The following is a 22,216-nucleotide window of genomic DNA, read 5'->3' as shown; positions in this document are numbered from 1 at the left end:
CTTAACATACACTCAGTGCTTCTTATTTTTGAGGTGTTGGTGGTCTTTCACTGCTACCTGTATAACTCAAGGCTCCTGCCTGTTCCCTTTTGTTCAGGATCTCCTTTGGGTTTACAGATTTGGGAGTTGTTTTGGGTTTCTTTAGAGGGCAGGAGTTGGTATTAGGAGTGTTCTCAGGGTCTTGTACATTTTTGAGCAGGCCCTCCAGCAAGGGCCTTACAGCTCCAGTCTTCTGTAGTGTTTCCCTCTTCCATTCTTTTTTTTTGTTTGTTTTTGTTTTTGTTTTTCGAGACAGGGTTTCTCTGTGTAGCTTTGCGCCTAAAGATTTATTTATTTATTATGTATACAGTGTTCTGTCTGCATATTTGCCTACAGGCCAGAAGAGGGCACCAGATCTCATTACGGATGGTTGTGAGCCACCATGTGGTTGCTGGGAATTGAACTCAGGACCTCTGGAAGAGCAGCCAGTGCCCTTAACCGCTAAGCCATCTCTCCAGCCCTTCCCTCTTCCATTCTTGTCCCTTCAGTTCCTTCTTGGAGTAGAATATTATTTTAAGGTTGTTACTTTTGTTTATGTTGCATTTGTTTAACTCTGTGAAGCTGTGTTACTGTGCCTGTGTAAAACACCTGATGGTCTAATAAAGAGCTGGCCAATAGCAAGGCAGGAGAGAGGATAGATGGGGCTGGCAGGCAGAGAGAATATATAGAGGGAGAAATCTGGGAGAAGAGGTCTTGCAGCCAGAGAAGGAGGAGGACTCCAGAGGCCAGCCACCCAGTTACACAGCAAGCCATGGAGAAAGAGTAAGATTCACAGAAGTAAGAGAAAAGGAAAAGCTCAGAGCCAAAAGACAGATGGGATAATTTAAGTTAAGGAAAGCTAGCATGAAACAAGCCAAGCTAAGGCCAGGCATTCTTAATTAAGAATAAGCCTCTGTGTGTGATTTATTTGGGAGCTGGGTGGCAGGCCCCCCAAAAGAGCCAAAACAAAACCTTCTAGAAACGAAGAGTGCTGTTTTGGGCAGTGTCATATGTCTGCTGATGGTATTTGAACTTATATAAAGATGATACAAAGAAATAGAAACAGTGTTGGTAGCTTTATAGTATAGTGCAGTCCATAGAAATCACGATGAAGAGATAGGGAGAATTTCTGTCCCAGCAAGTCTCTCATGTGCATTGTCTTCACAAGTCATTGAATTTCTTTGAACTTACTGTCTTTCTTATGCATGTGGGGGCTGGATAGGATTTCTGTGGTTCCTCAAGATCCATGTCAATGATTTTTCTCTGTGACACTTAAAAGGTGTGCCTGGCTAAAGGATGGGAAAGCCATAGGCTGAGGTTATTGACTTGGATTCCAGAGCTGGCACTAATATCAAGCCATTATATTCATTGTTGTTTTTTATTAGGTGACTAACCATCCAGAACCAGTCTCTCAATCATTAACGCCTCAGCAGCAGCCACAGTACAATCTTCCAGAACGAGACAAACAACTGCTTTTCACAGAATACAACTTTGAAGATCTCAGTGCCTCATTTCGGAGTCTTTATAAGTCAGTTTTTGAGCAGTCACTCAGTCAACAAGGTGAGCTGCTTTTTAAATGTCATTGGTTTTTTTTGTAATATAAATGTTTTAATTTCACTTGCTTTATTTTAGAGTCTCTATGATGAGGTTTGGGTGAGGTTGTATTGTGCCTCTGGTTGCTTACTGACCTCTGTGTAGTTATGTTGTGGCATACAGAGTTTACTTGATTATAAGGGCATCTTCGAGCACTGTGCTGAAGAATTCTCACACCACAAGAATACATGGGTTATGTTTTTGTTCTGATTAGCATTAACAATGAGGTAGCCACTGGAGTTTAATAGCACCGTGTTTGTGGGTTTGTTTATGGCACTTTTTAAAAAGTGTGCGTGCGTGTGTGTTCACATGTTGTTTCCTTGCATGTGTATGCCTTGCTCTGTAAAAAAAAAATGCTACTGCAGGTGTCATACGACAGAAGGAAATGTGACTGTAAATGATCTTCTTCTGTTGTAGGTTTGATGAGCATCCCTTCTGAATCTTCCCAGCAGTCCCACACTTCCTGCTCCTATCAGCACTCTCCTAGCAGTACAGTGAGCTCTCACCCACACAGTAACCAAAGCAGCCTGCCCAACAGTCACAGTGGCCTCAGTGCCACAGGTAGTAATTCGGTTGCCCAGGTCTCACTGTCCCACCCCCAAATGCACACACAGCCCTCTCCACACACACCCCATCGACCGCATGGTTTACCACAGCACCCACAGCGTCCCCAGCACCCAGCATCACACCCACAGCAACACAGCCAGCTCCAGCCACCTCACTCCCAGCACCCCTCTCCACATCAGCACATACAGCATCATCCAAACCATCAGCATCAGACGTTAGCACATCAGCCACCCCCACCCCCACAGCAGGTATCCTGTAATTCTGGTAAGTTTCTTGTGCTTGTGTTTGAATAACGGAATTAGACCTGTCCTTTGTTATCTGGGTCTCGTGTAGTACTTACTACTGAAGCCCTTTCTACTTGTTTCCTTTCTTCTTTCTTTACTGTAGTCCTGTAATTACATCTCATTCAACCTATGGGTGACCTGAAGATTTCCTTAATTGAAATACATTGGCAGTATAGGCAAACTCAGCCTCACAGGGTTGTTGATTTTTTTTTTTTTTTTAAAGATTTTTGTATTGCCCTAGCCACTGCTTCTAGTGAGATTGGAAAGAGTGGAATGTGTGTGTAATCTGTTTGCAATCTTGTGATTCCATGTAAGTGTAAAAGAAACAGCACAGGTTCGGCTGTAAAGACTTGTACTTAAGTCCTTATTAGGCCCTTATGACAGAGTAAATTGCTTATTGTTTTTTTGTTTTTTAAGAGTTTCTCAGCAGGTAGTCTGATCTAGTCTCAAACCTGTGGTCTATCTTTTATTTTACTAAAATAAAAAATCAAAATGAGTATTTTAAAAATTTATCAGACAAAAGCTTTTTAAATTTTTTGTTTGACTTTAATGGTTGATTTTGTTTTCCTAGTTAATAATTCTAAGTAGATTCCATAATGTAATTGAAAATTTTCTTCCTTAATGAAATATTTCCTAGACATTTTGCAGTTATTTTAGATACATGCCTTGAGAAAGTTGTATTGTAGAATTAAAACTTTTTAAGGACAAGGCAGATGGTGTTGTATGCCATATAAATATCAATATATTCTTCAAAAACTTAAGCCTGTTGTTCATATGTTCTGAGGGAATGGTTAATGAACAGATTGGGTGGTTTTAGGAAATAGAAGTCTGTGGTGCTGCCGGGCGGTGGTGGCGCACGCCTTTAATCTCAGCACTTGGGAGGCAGAGGCAGGCGGATCTCTGTGAGTTCGAGGCCAGCCTGGTCTACAGAGCGAGATCCAGGAAAGGCGCAAAGCTACACAGAGAAACCTTGTCTCGAAAAACCAAAAAAAAAAAAAAAAGAAGAAGTTGTCGTCTGTGGTGCTAGGGAGAAAAGTCCAATTGGAATTAATGATTGGTACTCTCATCTTTGCCAGTGGTACCTTACTGAGAAGACAGCCCTAGGGAGTCAGAAGTAATCATAGTGTCCTGATACTATTTCAGTCCAGTGAATTACACCAGGTGAGGTGAGACTAGACAAATTTTCCTTAATAGAGGGGAATGGAAGGATGAGAGCAGGAACGGAAGCTACTTGAGTACCCATTGTGTACTAGACAACCAGATACATTATCATTCTTCTCCAAATCATGATTCTCCAAATCAAGTATAACTTAGCAAATTTTATAGTAGGAAAAGCATAGCTCTAAAGAGCTGAAGCTGTTTGCATAAGATGACATTGACAGTGGGTGGTGGAACTTAGATTCATAATGCTGACCTGACTTTGATACCCATAACACCAGGTATTCAAAAAGGAATAAAGCCAGCAACATTTATGCAGTGGGTAGCATTTACTCACTTCTGGAAGACTATGTTAAGGCATTTCTCATTCCTAAGGTTGCCTGAGCTTGTTAGCATCTCCTCTCACTGTATGATCCTATCCAGTCCCATAAGTTGGAACATTTCTTTATACTGTGTTGCTTCTAAATAGAAACTGTCCTTTATAACTTAGGAAGAGAATAGCTTTTTGGTGATGTAGGAGATTGAACCTATGGCCTCACCACACACTAGGCAAGTGCTCTAACACTGAGCTTTATCCCCCAACAACAGTGTATCTTCTAAGGTCAATTACAGAGTAGGAAAATGAAATTTGAAAGAGTCAAGAACACTCATTTGCATGAATTTCTCTGCCTGGTTATTATTTATACTGTACAGATGAAAAGGGCTAGTACCAAGTTTTGCTTATAAGGTGATTTGGCTGTTTGCAGACTGCCAGAATAGAGATTAGAAGACCAGCATTAAAGCTTTAAGTTCGTTGCCAGGATCCTACATTACATGTCTGTGTTCTGTTTCTTTTACTTGTAAAATGGAGAGAAATGGAAAGTTTATCTCTTTTGAAGGAGATTGACTCAAGGCCTAATACAGTTGGTAAATGTCCCTTTCTAAGACTGGACAGGGATCAGCCACTGTCAGAAATAAGGCCATTTCCTGCATGTATTCTTCCAGCAGTCACTATCCCAGAGTTAACAGTATTGTCAACATTACTTTTTAGGGGTTTCAAGCGATTGGTATGCAACACTCGATATGCTGAAGGAAAGCTGTCGAATTGCCAGCAGTGTTAACTGGTCAGATGTAGACCTTTCACAGTTCCAAGGTAAGGGCTGGTTCCTTTCACATAGAACCTCTTTTCTCTGAAACATTGTTTCTTTGTTGTTGAGGTCAACATCTCCTCCCAGGTATGTTGGTATGTGCCTGCTCTCCCAGCACTTGGTAAGCTGAGGTAGGAGGATCGCTGAAAGTGAGTCCATCTATGGACTACATAGCAAATAGTCCTCTAGCAGGGACACATAACAAGATTCTGTCTCAAAGAAAGAAGCAGCACCATCTTATATAAAGGCATGGCTTATGCAGTGGCAGTGTTCTTAAAGGACATTTGTAAAAACTTATAATAAATTGATATAGGGAGACATTACATACAAGATTTCTGCAGGAATATTAGCCATGTTTAAAAGAATCAGGTTTTGCCTCATCCCTTTCCTTTTGCTTGTGTGTTTGCATGTTTGTGTGTGCAGTTACTTTTTGAGGCCGTAGGACAATCACGAGTGTTGCTCCCCAGTTACTATCACCTTTTACTTTTTTCCCCATTTATTATCGTATGTGTCTGGTATGTGTATAAGGAGGGCCAGCACATACATACATACATGTGCACAAGGTGCACATGTATAGATCAGAGGATGATTCTTGTGAATCAATTCTGTCCTTCTACCATTGGCTCTTAAGATTGAATCCAGGTCAGCAGGCTTGCACAATGAGCATTTTTACACCCTGAGCCTTTGTAGCAAGCTTTCTCATTGGACTTTCTTTGGACCACCAGCCCCCAAATAATAACACGGAGAGTTACTATTAGTTATGAATCCTTGGCCTTAGCTTAGGTTTATTCCCAACTAGCCCTTATAACTTAAATTAACCCATTTATATTAATCTATGTGGCTCGTTACCTGTCCTCCATCCTGTTTCCATGCTCCTCAGATTCTTTTTTGAGACAAGGTCTCTCATTGGCCTGAGCTTACCAGGTAGGCTAGACTGGCTGGCGAGTGAGTGAGTTCCAGGGACCTGTTTTCACTTCCCCAAACACCAAGGTTACAAGGATGCCACCAGATCTGGCCCTTTTTTTTTTTTTTTTTAAATGCAGGTTTTAAGGCTTGAATCCAGGTCTGAGTGCTTCAAGCCTAGTACTTTGAGTCCCTTGGGTATTCTTAAATATCATAAACTGCTACATCAGAGGAACTGAGTGTGTGGAGACTGGGGGTTGAGAAGACTTACATTGGTGCTCCCGTGAAGTATTAGAGTTGTTATTCTCACTGTATCCCGCATCTTTCCTTGTAGGTCTGATGGAGAGTATGAGGCAGGCGGATCTCAAGAACTGGTCATTAGATCAGGTTCAGTTTGCTGATCTCTGTTCCTCTCTTAATCAGTTCTTCACACAGACTGGCCTTATCCACTCACAGAGCAATGTTCAGCAGAACGTGTGCCATGGTGCCATGCACCCAGCGAAGCCTTCCCAACACATTGGGGCAGGTATGGGCTTACATACACTTACATAAATTCACTGTCCTAGGGAACAGGCATGTGACGTGTCACTCAGGGTGATGTTGATCCATGTACATTGTGTTGTTTGTAAGAAATGAGTAATGGCAAATGATTTAAGTGTGTCTTTGAAAATTTGAGGTAAAAGACTATTCTGTTGTGATTTGTGTGAATTATTTACTATTATCCTTTAACATTTTTAACTTTTTATTGTTATTAAACAAGTCTCTAAAAGATATTTGCATTTTAAAAAAACATAGTTATGAAATTATTTCACTTTAAGTTTGTGTAGACTTGCTGCAAAAATCAAAATGTTCAATCTTCTAAGGATGTTAAAATGAAAAGTTCAAGGTTCTTTTGAAGAGTGCAGATAATGTCAAGTTGTCATTGTGAGGCTCTGTAATGAGGGCATGGAAAAATGAGAAATTATTGCATGTTTTTGCTTGTTTGTGTCTTTGTTTTGTTTTTCCCTGTGAAAATACAAGTGTTAGGAAAGTGACAGAATTTCAGCAAATTATCTTGGAGGTAACAAGCTGGGACTTAGACTTAGAGTCTGCTCCTGTTTCCCCATGTATGAGTAGAGGGGGTGTTGGACTAGGTCATCTCTGAGGCCATCTCAAGCCTGGGCACAGGTCAGGTTTTCCTATACTATTGAAAACTTGGGAGCAGCCAAATCTGGTGTGCCTTACTTTATTAATAGTAGAGACAGGCTTTTCTTTCCTTCCTAGGAAACATAGTGGTTGCTTTTTAGCTTTATTGCATTGGTTGAATCCAAGTGTAATTTATGTGAGACACTAGCATCCCTATGACGTGACCTTCTCAAAATTCTAGGTGGTAGGATGAAGGCTAGCTTTATGGCTTTCCTTCCCTAGAATTACTAAGGAGGGTCATGATGCTGTTTTTCTCAGTATTTTCCATTGTGATTCGATGTATTTGACCCTTTTGAGCTGTTAACCTTGATGGGTCTTGTAGTGAAAATGCCTTAAGAATCCCCCCAAATTCCATTTAAATAAGGTCTATGCTTCTCATCTGCAAACTTGTGATACATTTTAAAGTTACCTTTGCTTGGTTTAGCATGCCTTTGTGCACATCTTTACTGTTACTTTGTGTCTTGGCCACTTAGTGAATCAACCTGTGCTCACTCATATGGACAGTCAAGGGGACAATTCAGGCAGTAGAGATATGGGCAGCAGCAAAAAGAGCTTTTGAGCCAGAATGCCTGGATGCTAATTCCTGGTTCTGTGGGACTTGTGTCCTTGGGGAGCCTACTTAAATTTTTGAGCTTCCTTTGACTTCTGTAGAAAGAAGTGGGTGATTCCTGTCTGGCCTTCTGTGTGGGTAGTGGGAGGGTCAAGTGAAGTCATGAACATGGGTATAATTTTGAACTTTAGTGAAGTGGCAACTGCAGATGTCCTTGCCTCTATGAGCGTACGCTGGTGTTTCATAGACCAAGTCCATTTCAGAAGGATCCATTTCCTTCCTCACTCTGACTGCCTTACCTGCTTGGCTTCGTGGAGGTCACCATTCCATCAAGATTAGAATGCTTGCTTTGTTTTGCTGATAGTGGTAACATGTTTTCTCTTTTTCTGTTTTTTAATTTGATTAGGAAATTTGTACATAGATTCCAGGCAAAATCTCCCTCCTTCAGTGATGCCGCCCCCTGGTTATCCTCATATCCCACAGGCACTCAGCACTCCAGGAACTACGATGGCAGGTAGAGTGTGTGTACTACTACATTTGGGACCTCGAGTTTAACGCTGAAAAGCTTGAGCTGCATCGCAGTAAATGAGGCTACTTTGAGAAGGCATGAGCTCTCTTTTTACAGCCTAGGGTGCAGAGTATCTTTGAGGCTTTTTTGCTTTGACAGGACCTAATGCAGCTTTCAGAGGCCTGCTTTGACTAGCTTCTGTGGATTCTGTTCTATTACTTCCAGAGAAGTAATCCAACTATAGTTTCCAGGCTAAAGGTATAAGTTACAAGTAGCTAGAAGACTAGGGCATGCTATTAGAACTGGAAGGAACCTTAAAAATCCCCTAGATGAGGAATTGAGGTCGGGAGAGAAGCTGCCCAGAACTCCAAGGCTGACGAGCGGTTAAACTAAGACTCAGGTCCTGACACTGCCTCTCACTTACTTTACCTATCTGAGAAGAAGACAGTTAGCAGGCTTTGCCAGTGAGGGTGTGTGAGACCTGGAGAGAGCTGTGTGCCGAGCAGTGGGGAAGGAAGGGGCTGTACTCATGGATGGGCTTTGGATGAGGGGGAAGGAATGTGTCTCCTGTTACACAGCTATGATGTGTGCATGTCTGTCTGTCTGTCTGTCTCTCTCTCTCTCTCTCTCTGTCTCTCTCTCCTCTCTCTCTCTCTCTCTCTCTCTCTCTCTCTCTCTCTCTCTCTCTCGCTCGCTCACACGCACGTGTACGCTCACACGCACGTGTGCGCACACACACACAAATGATTTGTAGGCACCTCGGTACTGTGGCTGGAGCTCAAGCCAGAAGCCAGATTGCCATTCTCCTGCTTTGGCTTCAAATTAGCACCTGACGTTCAGGTTAACTAAAGACATGTTGGCACTTGTGCTGCTACAGTGTGATACATTGACAACCTTAGCATTTTGTAAAATCGTATGTTAAAGGATTCATGAGAAAAATAATTAACGGGTAGTTTTAAATTTTGTTTTTCAGAGTACAAACAACAGTAATATTCCAGTAAGAATTTCACAGCATTTCAAAGGCTTAAGTTCTACCAATAGAAGGACCGCTGTTAGTAAATTCTGTTACATCCAGTCTAACTGCAGTGGTGCACCAGTTACTTCTTTTTTTATTAAGAAAGATGTAGGTGTATGAGTGTTTTGCCTGTGTACCACTTGAGTGTCTGTTGCCCAAGGAGGTCAGAAGAGGGTGTCAGACCCAGTGGACTTGGAGTTGTAAGCCACTGTGTGGTTGCTGGGAATAGAATGTGGGCCCTCTGAAAGAAGAGCCAGTGCTCTTAACAGCTGAGCATCTCTCCAGTCCTCTGCTGTCATTCTTGATTGATGTAGTTGGGATTGAGCATTGGAGCAGAGCAGACTAGTGAACTGACTGTCAGCGTTTCTCTCGTGCCTTCCCCACTGCAGGCAGAAGAACAGAAGACCTGGTTTTGAAGTCAGGTAGACTGAGTTTAAACCTTGTGTGTTTGGAGTCAGTCTGTATAGCCCAGCCTGACCTTGAGTCTACGATCCTTCTCCCTGTCTCCTGAGTGTTGAGATTGCACGTGTGCATCATTATACCTGGAGTTTTGTTCATTTCTTTAAACCTGTTCTTACTAGAAAACAAGGACTGGAAAAACAACTTTGTTGAAGGCTTTTGATGGATTCCAGGCAGTGTCCCTATTCAGACCTCCTCTTTGGGGCTAGTTGGTCTCTTCCTGACTTCCCTCCCCAGGTCACTGCTGACCCTGCCTTCTTCTTTCCAGGCCATCACGGAGCCATGAACCAGCAGCACATGATGCCTTCCCAAGCCTTCCAGATGCGGCGCTCTTTGCCTCCAGACGATATCCAGGATGACTTTGATTGGGATTCAATAGTGTAGGCTTGTTTCTGCAAGACAGCAGACTCCAGCATCCTTTCTGTTCAGTGGAAGGAAGGACTAGAGTCCAGTTGAGGAAACAAAGTGATGTTACCAGTGCTATCTAAATTCCTTTTTGAAGACAATCAGAGATTCTAGCTGGGTAACTTACTGCTTTTATCTGACCCAAGCAAGAACACGTTTGTCTCCCGCCAGTGCCCTCTGTAGCTCCTAACTGTTGTGATTTGGACAGCTTTTTGCATATTTGTGTCAGTTTGATGTTAACCACAAGTGCCAGACTGATTTTTCAGACAGAGCCTATTTTGCTGCAAGCAGTTTATGGATACATATGTGTAAATACGTGTACAAACATTACTGAAAGGCTTCAAGGTTTTTTTCTAATTGGATTATTGTGTCTTGACAAGAAAGTTACTGTCAGTTTTTATTCCTCTTTAGGCCGTTTTCTGCAGGATGCTTTCAGACGATGTAGGGAGCTGAAAGGAAATTGGTCTTTCCAAAGCCCAGTTTCCTTTATTTAATATTCAGAAATAGGAGTAATCATGAATTCCAGCGAGTAAGTCAAGGAACCTGGAGTTGGTACTCTCCGCAGTGCAGAGGTCTGTTGTTCTTGAGCAGGCTTGTAACGCAGGGAGTTGTAGAGTGTGTGTTGTTTGTTTCTGTCAGTGTGTTTCCTCAGCCGCATTTGGACAGCTCTGAAATGTGTGGACAGATTGAAGCTGGATATTGATTGGCTCTTCAGACAAATCAAGGTCTCCACATTCATTTAAGTATTTATTATTCAGAAGTGTTATTTTAATATTTATTGCTACTTTCTGTGAATGCACAGCTCTTTTGGGTTCACTAGGGAGAAACTTGTCTGAAAGCATGGATATTTTTTTTCCAGATAAAAGTTTACAGACAAAGACAATCAGAAACATTTGTCATTCTCTTTATCACCACTCCTTTTACCAAGTGAGTATGCTTCCTATCTTATTTAGCCGTCCTGCTGTTGGAGACTTAATAGCTACCTAGGAATTTCCTGGAATCTGAATCAGAGTCTGTTTAGGCAGCAGGATATGGAGGCAGGTTTATACAGCAGTGTCCTCGGTGTTTTAGGTAACGCTGGAAGGGGCTGTAGCTCCAGAGTCTGTCTGCTGACGTGCTGGTGGGTCTGTGTGCCCAACAAAGAAACACTTAGAGCTCTTATCAGTTGCTTGTTCGTGTTACGTCACAGTTTGCATGGGTTGATTGTGTTGATTTTATAATGAAAGTAGAAGAAAGGAGATTCTCCTCCCCACAGTGAATAGATTTTTAATTGTTCTTTACAAAGAATCTGTTTTAATGAGGAAATAGTCTGTCAAATCAAGGAAAAATAACTGCTCACCAGTTGCTTGTTAGTGTCTCTGGGCTCAGCAATGGTAAATCATGTAACTAAGCCTCAGCAAGTCTATGGTTGAGTAATCTCTACTTGAAGAAAGGTGTGTGTGTGTGTGTGTGTGTGTGTGTGTGTGTGTGTGTGTGTGTGTGTGTGTAAGAGAGAAATATTGATGGATTTCTGTCTGTGTACTCATGGAGTGTTGCCTGGAATGAATCACTGAGAAGAAAGCAGAGCTTTGTGCATCTCTGTTGTTTGGGTCCCACTTGGCATGAAAAGGAAGCTCAGGTACAGCCCCTCAGATAAGTGAAAATCAGAGGATTCTCAAACAGCAGCCAGCAGGCCTCTCTTGGAAGGACCAGGCAAGATGAGATGAGATAGATGGCTACCTGCAGAAGAAAGCATAGGAAGATGGGGTTCCCAGTAGTTTACCCAAGTCTCGGTTTTCTCCAAACACCCAAACAGCTGCCCCATGACTAGGATTGCTCCCAGCAGTGTGCACTTGAAATAACGGGTGTTGGGTACTGCAGTCTCTGAAACAGAAAGGCTTGGGTGGGACCACTGGTGATGATTTTACAAATTATGTGAAGCTAGTATCCCATTTGGCAGTTATTTACTGATTTGCAGTGATTGGCATATTTATTAATATTTGAACTGACCAAGAATGGCACTTGAGACCAGACTCGTCACTCTTCTGTGACCCTGTTCCCCAGGGGCTCAGAGCAGGCCCCAGTGGGCTGTGGCCAGACAGGGCTACCTGGTGGGTGCAGAGTCCCTCTAGTGGCCATTTCTGTTGGTAATTGATGATACAGAGCAAGTTCTCTTAGGCTTAAATTGACTGGAGACTAATAACCGTACATAAACAGATGAGGTGCTCTGTCCAGGAGAAGAGTCCGACTGGCATTTGTGGTAGTGTTTGAAATGTAAATGTATTCTTGTGTGTTCCTGTAAATATTTAATACACGTCTCTCAAATGTCCTTTGAAGTGGGAGGGGATCGACCTTGGGATAATTTCAAATGGAATAGAGTATTTTGATATGTTCATCGAGAGGGTGATGTGTACATACCTATATTGTATATATGTGGTGACATGCATTGGCTTTTGTGCAGAAACAACCTGCTCTCTGTGCTGCTGTTGGACAGTCAGTGTTTTAATGTTTCTACAGTTTTCCTATTGCACGATTTCATATTCTGCCGATGGTGAGTGGCACCCATTCTTTGTAACCGTTTAGTGCTGTAAAGAAATATTCCAAGTGTCATTAGGATCGTCGCTGCCAGAACTGATATGCATGGATGGCACTTAAAATAAATATATTATGATAACTGTATTTGCAGCCTGATGGTCTGTGTCATTTGCTGCAGTTGAAGGGCCAGATTGGAACCTGTGGCCAGGCCAGGAGCCCTTGGGAGTCTGAGACTTGCCTGTGCATTGCTGCCTTACACTGGGCTGAAAGTTGGTTTAGTCTCTGTACTGCACTTTTCTGAGCAGACACTTGGGGGAAGCTCTCCAGAGAGAACCCCAGAGCTGAGGGGATCCCAACCCTGCCTTTAATGAGTAGAACCAGGAGCAATGCAGCAGCTGGCCCGGGAGGCCACTTGGAAGTTTCTCTGGTGAGGAGAACAGTGGCCTAGGGATGCCCCTCAGAGAAGGCATTGCAGCTCAGCCTCCAGAGCGCCCCAGGCCAGAGGTTAGGCTCCCTGACACTGGTGTTCGCATCCTGCCTCAGGACTGGATTAGAGTGCAGATTGTGGGTTGAGGCGGGAACAGGTTCAGAAAAGGCTGAGCAGTAGACTGGCAAGAAGCCTGGAGACCGGCACTTGGACACGGAATCTCCCTTCATCTGTGAGAGCAGAGCTTCCTACCACTCTGCAGTCTGTCCAAAGCTTTTAAGTTACCCTGCACACACTGCAGGAGCATCGGTGTCTTGTGTTTAGAGGTGGGAACAGGCTCGGAAAGGAGAGCCCGCCTCAGCTTTTGCCACTAGTTGTGGATTTAGGATGGTTCTGTCTGGGGCAGACTCCAAAGCTCTCTTCAACTCCACAGTTTGCCAAAGCCAAGGACAGTGACTACTCAACCATTTTGTGCATGTGTGTGCGTGTGTGTGTGTGTGTGTGTGTGTGTGTGTGTGTGTGTGTGTGTGTGTACAGATCTCTTAAGGCAAGCCTGGGCCATGTTCCCATTGCAGGCAGGTTTTGGTCACCTAGTGTTGATTGGTATGCAGCGAGGGTATACCTCATCTGCTCAGAGGAAGTGGAAATAGTCATTGTGCTGCATGTGTATTTCTCCCAACTTTAACATGTAACTCTGAGGGCTGGTCTTTACATGTGACCCTTGCCAGCTGGTAAACATCCTGGACAAACTATGGGAATTCAGTCAGTCTTCATAGACTGGGTATTCAAAACTTCACACTGGTGAGGGCCTTAGAAAAGTGATTAATGATACCATCGTGTTGTGTTTTGTTTATTATTTCCTATGCATTGGTGTTTTGCCTGCATATATATCTGTGTGAAGTCATACAGGTTCAGATCCCCTGGAATTGGAGTTAGAGACATTTGTGAGCTGCCATGTGCCTGCTGGGAATTGAACCCGGCTGTTCTGGAAGAGCAGTGAGCACTCTCAACCGCTGAGCCATCTCTTCAGCCCCTATCATATTTTGTTGAGAGCATTTAGACCCAGTAAAGGAAGCAGCTTGTTCCAAGTCACACAGCTCCTTAGGGAAAACTGAGGGAAAGGATGGAGAGCCGTCGACCTAGCAGCAGGTCAGATTTCCTATAAACAGGTGGGAGGGATGGCTCGGGAGGCAAAGCCACTTGCCCCCAGGATTGATGACTTGAGTTCAGGCCCCTCAGCTAGTGCTGGAAGGAGAGAACCACCTTCCACAAGTTGTCCTCTGACTGACTCCCCATGTACACCTCGTCTCTCTTGATCGACCGTAACCTGTTGGTGTGGTGTCGTGGCCCTGTTGTGTGAAGAGGAGACAGCTTTGGAGACGTGAGGAACACTGCAGCTGCAGCTCTCTGGGAGAGCATGGAGACTTAAAGGTTAGCACTGTGTGAGATGGAATGTACGTGTGAGCCGGAATCCCACCATGAGTGTGCCCATGGTTGGCGTGCTGTGCCGTGTGCACTGCTCTTGGGGGCAAGTCTATTGGTGAAATTATTAAAGCCACTCCACGTAGTTAAAGGGAGATTTATTTAATAGCATAACTTACAAATTAAGGGATAGGTAGGTCGCGGAGTCTGGGGAAGGTGTATCACAGTCCAGCGGTGTTCTCTGGAGCTCTGCTCGGTCCACCTCCACCGTCCAGGGTCCCGCAACTGAGAGAGCGCCCGCCGATCCAGATCTCGGGTCCCCAGGCGCCTCCCTTGGCCCCGCCTTGTAGGCGTGACAGTTGCCGAAGTCTCAATGGGGGTTGGAACTTCCAGATCAAAGCTGGAATGGCTACCCACTACACAAGTCAGCAGCCTCTTCTGGAGTTGGGGATAGTCTGCAGCCAGGTAGAACAGCAGCATGTTGGCTTGCTCAGACAGTCCCTGCGTGGAGTAAACTCAAGAGAGTTTTGAACTTCCTCCTGTGTTCCCCCCCCATGTCTCCTCTCCCCCCCATCTGATTAATTGACAAATCAACATGGGAAAAGCAATTGGCTGCATGCAAACCAGATTCCAGCCCCCATAAGGGCAGTTGCCAGATCCCAGCTCTTGAACAATGTCCCAAACAGCATGGACCCCAGGAATGCAGGATGGACAGCTGCTGTTTTTCCCAAATACCTGGAGTAGATCCCTGGGCCTGATTGTGGTATCTCCACTATGAGGTACTGCACTCAAGAGGCAGAGGCAAGAGGGTCTCTGAGTTCGAGGCCAGCCAGATCTACACAGCTAGTTCCAGGACAGCAGGGCCATGTAGAGAGACCTTGTCTCAAATTAATAAAGCATCTGAGACACAGAGATAACTAAACTTACCTGCCCAGGGTAACCCTGCTCTAAGTGGCAGAGCTGGTAATCATAGCAGCAGTAGGGCTGAATGTCAAAGCTAGTCCAAGTAGCCTTGGACCTCTGTTTTCATCAGGTTGCTGTCTGTCCCAGGGCTTCCTAACTGTCTCTGAGTATTGAAGAACTTCAGAAAGGCAGGGCTGGAGAGGGAACTTAGTGGCTAAAAATGTGGTCTCTTGTGGGGGACCCTAGTTCCTTTCCCTGCACCTGTGTCGGGTGGGTTCAGTGGCTCACAACTACCTGTAACTCCAGCTTCAGGGGATCCAGTGTACTCATGCACAACAGACACATACACGTAATTTTAAAATAATAAAAGTAGGTCCTTAAAATCATGGCAAGTGCCTTTAATCCCAGCACTCGTGAGGCAGGGGCATGGATCTCTGAGTTCGAGACCAGCCAGGATTGTTGCACAGAGAAAACGCTGTCTAGAAAAACAAAAACAACAAAAATCATATAAAGCAAAGGCTACACAGAATGCCTGTGACCACCAGGGGGCGGGATTGCCAGCCGCTTGCCTGTTTTCCAGAAGGGTTCCTTCAACTCTGAGCTGTGCCAACCCTCCCTGTCTGGGCCCCCTCCTCTTGCAGGGTAACTCCGCTGGCTGGAGAAGCCCGATCCCTTGCAGTTCTCAGCCTAAGCTCCAAGTGGGGTTACTTCACAGCTGCCTTGGCTGGACTATAATGTAGCTTACCACCCCCAGGAATGTCACCCCAAATCTTCTGCCCCCCGGGACCTGCTGATGGAAGGACGGACATTCTTCCCACAGGCGCCACTCAGGCAGGTCCCACACCTCTCCCTCCCCAGCCCTGCCTTTGAGCCTGCGTGGGCCTGGATGGTGCCCCATGCACTGCTCTGTCAAGTGCATAATGATTATTGCCGCCATTTGCCAGCTCCCTGCCCGGTACTTGACAGCCATTATCTGCCCCAGCACTCCCAGCCACCTCGTAAGGTCAGTGCCATTATCTGCCTTTTACTGCTAGGTATTGCCACTCTGAGAGGTGAAGTGGTGGCCCAAAGGTCACTGCCAGTGTGAGGGGGAGGACAGAGCCCAGATCTGCCTCATTCTGGTCTGTGCTTTCCAGAGAGGCCGATTTCCTCTTCCACAACAGTCCCAGGTGCCCTTGACCTCCCTCTTCCCAGCCCACCCTACCCTAGAGCCTGCCCGCTTCCCTACTGAATGTCACCTCTTTGCCCTCAGGCCCCCCAAAAGGTCAGAGGGCAGCTTCCCATCCCAGACAAATAATAAAGCTGCCCAAGGACATTTTTCACCTTCCTGTCCCATGCCTGAGTGATGCTCAAAATGGCAGGAATGGCCCTGGTTCACTCAAGCATAGGTGTGTGAGGGTGTGTGTGTGTGTGTGTGTGTGTGTGTGTGTGTGTGTGAGAGAGAGAGAGAGAGAGACAGACAGACAGACAGACACCATGATGGTTGAGTGGATGTCACTGTGTAACCCGAATGGCTATAACTGATTTTATTTCCCATTGTGTATGTGTGTGTGTGTGTTTCCAGTTTGTATGTGTGGGCACACGTGTGGATACATGTTGATGTAGATGAGGATACTTGTGGAGGCCCCTGACTTGAGGTCAGGTCAGTGAACCAGGTTCTCAGTCAAACCCAGAGCTAGCTGATAAAGGCTAGTCTTGCTAGCCAGCTTGTCTGGGGGATTCCATCTCCACCTTCCAAGGCTTGCCAACCCACCCACCCAGCATTTAGGTGGGTTCTGGGGAACCAGACACCAATTCTTAGGGTTGCTCAGCAGCTTGGAGGTAGAGGGACAGGTCGGGGGTGGGGGGTGGGGAGGCTCCTCAGACTGCTTAGGAGCATCTCTCTTCCAAGCTCCTGTATCCTAGGCAACGCTCACCTGGGATCAGGCTTCTTAGCCAGGTGCTGTTGGAGTTGGGCCCTGGAGTCTCCTGTAGATATGTTTTCTCATCGCATGTCTGGCTTGTCCCTGTTGCCTCTCTCCCTTTAGTGTTGTTTTGAGCTAGACAGCAGATGTATACCTGCGCCTGCCCAGGCCTCCTCATCCTAGCAGAAGCCGATCCCTCACTTTCGGCCTGTGGTTCAGATTGCTGCGGACCTGAGGGCCCAGCACAACCGATGCTTAAGGCAGCGGGGGAGAATGTCAGCTGTGGAGTCAGGTTCTAGGATTCTTTGTGAGCAAGACACCACCTTCCCTGAGCCTCAGTTTCCTCTTTTAACATGGGAACAAAACTCCTTACCTCAGAGTGGTGTTGAGAAGCTGGCTGGAAGACACATGGCAGCTGGGCATGACACATAGATCCAGAGGAACTTCCCTTCTTCCCTACTTCCCTCTGCTCTGACCAAGTTGCCAAAAATAGCTGGTCCCCTGCCCCCCACACCCTTGCCCATACCTGCTGAGATGGGCTATTCCTTTCTTCCTGGATGCTTGCTCAGCAGTGGGAGCTCACCATCTACCCCCAGCCCTCGACCGAAGCGTCTTTGTACACAGTGGCCCTGCCAAGGTCTTAAACCGTTTCTCACTGTCATCGGGCCAGTGCCCAAGCTTGGTGCCGTTTGAGCCTGGCTGTGCTCCAGCCCAGGCAGCTCTCCTCTCCTGGACACCTCAGGGAACTGAGCCCAGAGCTTTCCTCTCACGGTTCCCAGCATGTCGCACAAGGAGTCCAGTGGAGTCTGTCCACGTCCTCTCCCAGCTTGGGTTTCTCCGAGAGTGTGTGTGTGTGTGTGTGTGTGTGTGTGTGTGTGTGTGTGTGTGTGTGTGTGAAGGGCACTCCTGAGGGTGCACACTCTACCTGAGTCTCTCCTTCCTGCCCTCCAAGGTGTGAGGTTGTCTCAGCGAGATGCCTCCAGAAGGGGGAGGAGGAGGCAGCTGCTGTGTGTGAATGGGAGAATGGGAGCAGATGGTGAATGGGTGCCCATCCTCTCATCCGGGCCATCCACAGGGGGATGACTGGACTGGGCAAACAAGCAGACACACCTTCTCCACTCCCCAGCTGCCCCCTGAAGCATCAAGAGAAAGCGCCCACCAGCCTGGGGGAGGGGAGCTGGGCTTGGGCTCTGGCCAGGGCCTCCAAGCCCCACCAGCTGCCACTTCCTGTGTGACACGGAACCCTCTGATGATCCATTTTCTCCTCTGCAACGTGGGCGTCGCCGACTCGCGGGCCACTTCTCTTTAAGGGGAAGTGTGTGTGCGGTGCCAGGAACAGTACAGGAGGCCCGGCATTGCGCCCAGGAGAAGAGCAGCTGCTTCTTTGGCGTTTGAGAAAATTGGATTCAGTTCTGGAATTTATAGCTATATGACCACAGTTGTCGCCAGGTCCACCCGGCAGTAAACCTGAAAAGTGGTGCCTTCCCCTGGCCTTCAGGGTGCCCAGAGTGTTTACACGTGTGCTGTTGGCCCTGTGCCTTCCTGCCATGCGGTCAATACAGCTGACCCAGCAGCCATGGATGTGTGTACCCTTGGCAAGTCGTGGTTTCTTAATCTCGCCGAGTTCCAGCTCACCACACCACCCCTTAAAGTGAGATTCTACAGTTATTTCTTACTCATCTCCACTTACTGCCAAAGCTGTTAGGAGGCTCACAGCCACTGGGATTCTCAGGCAGTTATGGCTTCCTATGGGTTCCCATGGCAACCAGAGATTGCTACACCCTCGAAAGCACATTTACAAGCTTCGCAGGTTGGACCAAAATGCAGACCACACCTCTCTCAAGGTCACACAGAGCAGGCTGTTTCTGGGCCTTGTTTGGTTTAGGCCTGTGGGCTTACAGGCAGGAGTCCTGTGAGTGGTAAGTCTCTAGTGGACTTGACCTTAATGGTAATCACAATGAGGTCATCTAGACACAGCCTTTAAACCAAATGTGCTAGCCAAAAGGAATAGTGTCAGTCTACTTGGGAAGCCCAGGGTGCCCCCACATCTGGCAGAACCCCTCCCAACCTCCAGCAGTGGGGGTGAGGGCCATTTGTATTGGGAGTAGTGTCAGTCTGATCCCCAGAGTGCTCTGTCTCAAGAGTTGTCAGCCACAGTTGTTAACTGCTGTGGATATCAGTGCCTAGGGCAAGCCCTGCCATCTTCTGGATTCCCTCTAGACATGGGGGCATCCACTGAATTCCAGGCCTTGTCTGAGCCTTGGGCATACAGCGTGTGCTGCTGGCCTCGCGGAGTGTGATGGGAAGGCCTCCAGAGTGCAGGCAAGTGGGCTTACCTCCGGGGTTCAGGGGCCCCCGAAAGTTGCTAGAAAACACTGAACTCTGCAGTGGGACGGCCCTCTTCACCTTTCTTCAGCGCAGAAGCTGAGACTCTGGTTATGTGACTTTGAAAAGCTGAAGCTGGGATCAGACCTAGGGGCAGCCTAGCTCTCGGGCCTAAGCTCTGGCCTCCCTCCCACTCCTGTGTAGTGCTTTGAGATCCTGGTTGGACGGCTACTCAGCAGGGGCTACGTTATGACCTTGAGTGCCAGCCAGGCAGTCTGGCTTTCCTCTGAGGTTTGGTGAGAGCAGCTGGTTGTCCCTAGATGGTGATGCAGCCAGGTCCAGGAGGTGCTGTGGCTGGAAGGCCATGGAAGTGTGCTGGCTTGCCAGAAGAGGTGGTCTTGGAGTATGGGAAACCCAAACAGGAGTCACGAAGTGACCGAGAGAGGCATGCAGGGTGCTGAAGACAAGCTCCAGATTCAGGGTGCAAGCTTGGGATTCCAGGAGTACAACTACGCTCCAACTTGTAGCAGCTTCAACGCAGGCTGATGAGGTCATATGTTCCCTATAAAGGAGGCAGGGGGACTGAACTCAGAACTGGCCCCAGGTTGGGCAGGGGCAGTAGTGGGAAAGGGAGAAGAGGAGGGTCCTGCTTCTCAGAATAGTCCCTGGTGTTGGATAGGGATAGGACCTAATAGCTACTTCCTCTTTCCCACAGTGTGGAACTGCGTCATCCTGATCAGCAGAAGAGGCAGCAGGGGTGGAAGAAGCCCCCGCCCCCTCCCCCAATCCCAGCCACACCTTAGGAGGGAAGACAAGAGCCACTTTGAGTCGGAAAAGGGTTCCTCTAGCCCAGTCCCACCCTAAAACCAAATCAAATCCCAGCAGAGGTCTTACGTTCCCACGTCATCCCAGACCTAACCCAAATCGTAAACTCAGCCCCACCCTCCCTCCATCCTCACTGCAAACTCTACCCAATTGCAATGGTACAATTAATCCGAACCCAGCCCAGCGTCTTCATGCTCATTAGTATCCACCTCAAGCTCCGTCCTAACTGGGAATCCACTTCCAAACCCAACCCTAACATCTCCATCCCCAAAGGCCAGCTCAAGCTCTAACAGGAGCTCCCAGCCGCTGACCTGCCTACTCTCAAGTTGGCCAGTTTACCCCTGCCACCCCATGCACCTCTCAACAGTCCCCTGTCCTTTCTGCGACACCACATCATTCCTCCCGTTCACAGTTCACAGCATCAGTGACCTCACCTCCAACCCAGCTCACTGCTACCCTGCAGCTGCATATCCCTGCTCCGCTACACCCTTGCTAGGCCCTTGAGCACACCTAACACTCAGCAGAGGCCAGTGTGGAGCACATGGACTGCACATGGACTTGTCTGCAGGCACACAGACACTGTTCCCCGAAGTACACACCCACCTCCTCACATACATGTATAAACATGGACGAATACACATACACACACTTTAGTGTGTATACACACTCCTAGCATATACACATCTCCATGTTCACACACAGGCACCTCATTGCGAGCATACATACACACACACACACACCACACACACATTCATCCTTACCATAGATAATACTCTTTAGTGTACTCATGCTTATAATCAAGCATATACAAACACCTCAGTGTATGTAATACTCGGGTATACATAGGCACACACATCAGCACCCTCAGTGCCCCTACACACAAATGTACACACACTCTTCAGTGCCCACAACACACCTTTGCACAAATCCCTTTCAGAATACCTACATATGTCCTTCAAAACACACCTCAATGTACTTATACACATCTCAGTATATGCACACATGCTCCTTCAGTGTACACACACACACACACACACCTCTACGTACATACAAGATACATCTCAGTGCATGCAGGCATTTGCGCATGACCCCACAGTGTGTGTGTGTTGGGGGGGGGGGCGGGGCTGGGATGAGACGTAAGTCCAGTCTAGCGTAGGACAGCATTGCAGGACTAAAAATTCCCTGCCCCTGTCCCTCCCCTGCCCCTCCCCCTGCCCCTGGGTTAGGCACTTTCTAGTTCCTTCTTCCCAGGCTCCTCTCCCCCCAGGTCCTTCTTCAGTACTGACTCTCCCATCTAGGGATGCTTTCCCTCACCCTGGCTATGTGGGTATGCAGCCAGTGTGGTGGAGCAGCAGGAAGAAAAGGCCCCGGGACAGTGTTCTCTAGGGCCCTGGGGCTCATACACCCTAAGTCCTGCAGTGAGCACACACACTGCATTAGGCATCTCAATCCCAACGGGCCGGATTGGAGGGGCCCAGATCCACACATCCATCTCAGCCACTGAGAGCAGGGTGGGGCAGGGAAGAGGGGCCAAACCACCTGAGGACCTGCTGTAGCTAGACTAGGCAGCTGGCCATCAGAGGAGACAGCGGGGGACCAGGAGCTGCTGCCGCTGCTGCTGCTCAGCTAACAGCACCTTCATCAAGGGCTTCCTGTGTGCCAGGGACTAACTGCACAGAACACCTGAGTCCTCTAGACCCCTACCTAGCACAAGGGCATCTGCCAGCCAGGGAGGTATTCACATTGGTCTGCCTAGAGAACCTGGTGGGACCATGAGACTTGGAGGGGAAACATCTGCCAGTGACTTGCTAACATCAAAATCAAGCAGGTGGTGGGATTTGAACGCACGCCTGAGAACGGCAGAGTTGAATCACAGAGACCAAGTCTGTGTTCCCAACCTCCCCTTTCTCCTTTCTCTGGGCTCACTTACTCTTCACATCCCCCTGAACATTCCAGGCCCGGCTCACCTCTCGCTCCTAACACAGCCTCTGTGGACAGAAGCACCCCATCCTCAGGCCTCTGCATTGACTTGAGCTCCTTGGGGAGGCTTCCTGTCCCTGATGGGAGATGCCGCTTTCAGACTCCCCACCCCCCACACTAATGGCCCTCTCTCTGTTGTCATTG

The 22,216-nt window shown here is 47.2% G+C and overlaps 1 protein-coding gene and 1 long non-coding RNA gene across 2 annotated transcripts in view; one reads left to right on the top strand and one right to left on the bottom strand.

Annotated features, from left to right (window-relative positions):
- Nucleotides 1-12,430, top strand: part of Foxj3 (forkhead box J3) — a 100,907-nt gene extending 88,477 nt beyond the window's left edge. Inside the window, 6 exon segments of the mRNA XM_052715576.1 lie at nucleotides 1,404-1,578; nucleotides 2,029-2,442; nucleotides 4,651-4,752; nucleotides 5,985-6,176; nucleotides 7,792-7,899; nucleotides 9,636-12,430. Coding sequence (XP_052571536.1) covers nucleotides 1,404-1,578; nucleotides 2,029-2,442; nucleotides 4,651-4,752; nucleotides 5,985-6,176; nucleotides 7,792-7,899; nucleotides 9,636-9,751 — 1,107 coding nt within the window. The 3' untranslated portion in view covers nucleotides 9,752-12,430.
- A 1,848-nt stretch (nucleotides 12,431-14,278) lies between these two features.
- LOC128097420 (uncharacterized) lies at nucleotides 14,279-22,172 on the bottom strand. The gene is made up of 2 exons (XR_008213859.1): nucleotides 22,060-22,172; nucleotides 14,279-19,829 (listed from the first exon to the last, which is right to left on the bottom strand). It is a non-coding gene; the product is annotated as an uncharacterized LOC128097420 (long non-coding RNA).
- Between the last annotated feature and the right edge of the window lie 44 nt (nucleotides 22,173-22,216).

The sequence above is a fragment of the Peromyscus californicus genome, unplaced genomic scaffold, assembly GCF_007827085.1.
Source record: "Peromyscus californicus insignis strain IS unplaced genomic scaffold, ASM782708v3 Scaffold_5__1_contigs__length_169319896, whole genome shotgun sequence".
NCBI lineage: Eukaryota > Metazoa > Chordata > Mammalia > Rodentia > Cricetidae > Peromyscus > Peromyscus californicus.
The sequence above is the reverse complement of the archived record's forward strand: the minus strand, read 5'-3'. Positions and strand labels throughout refer to the sequence as shown.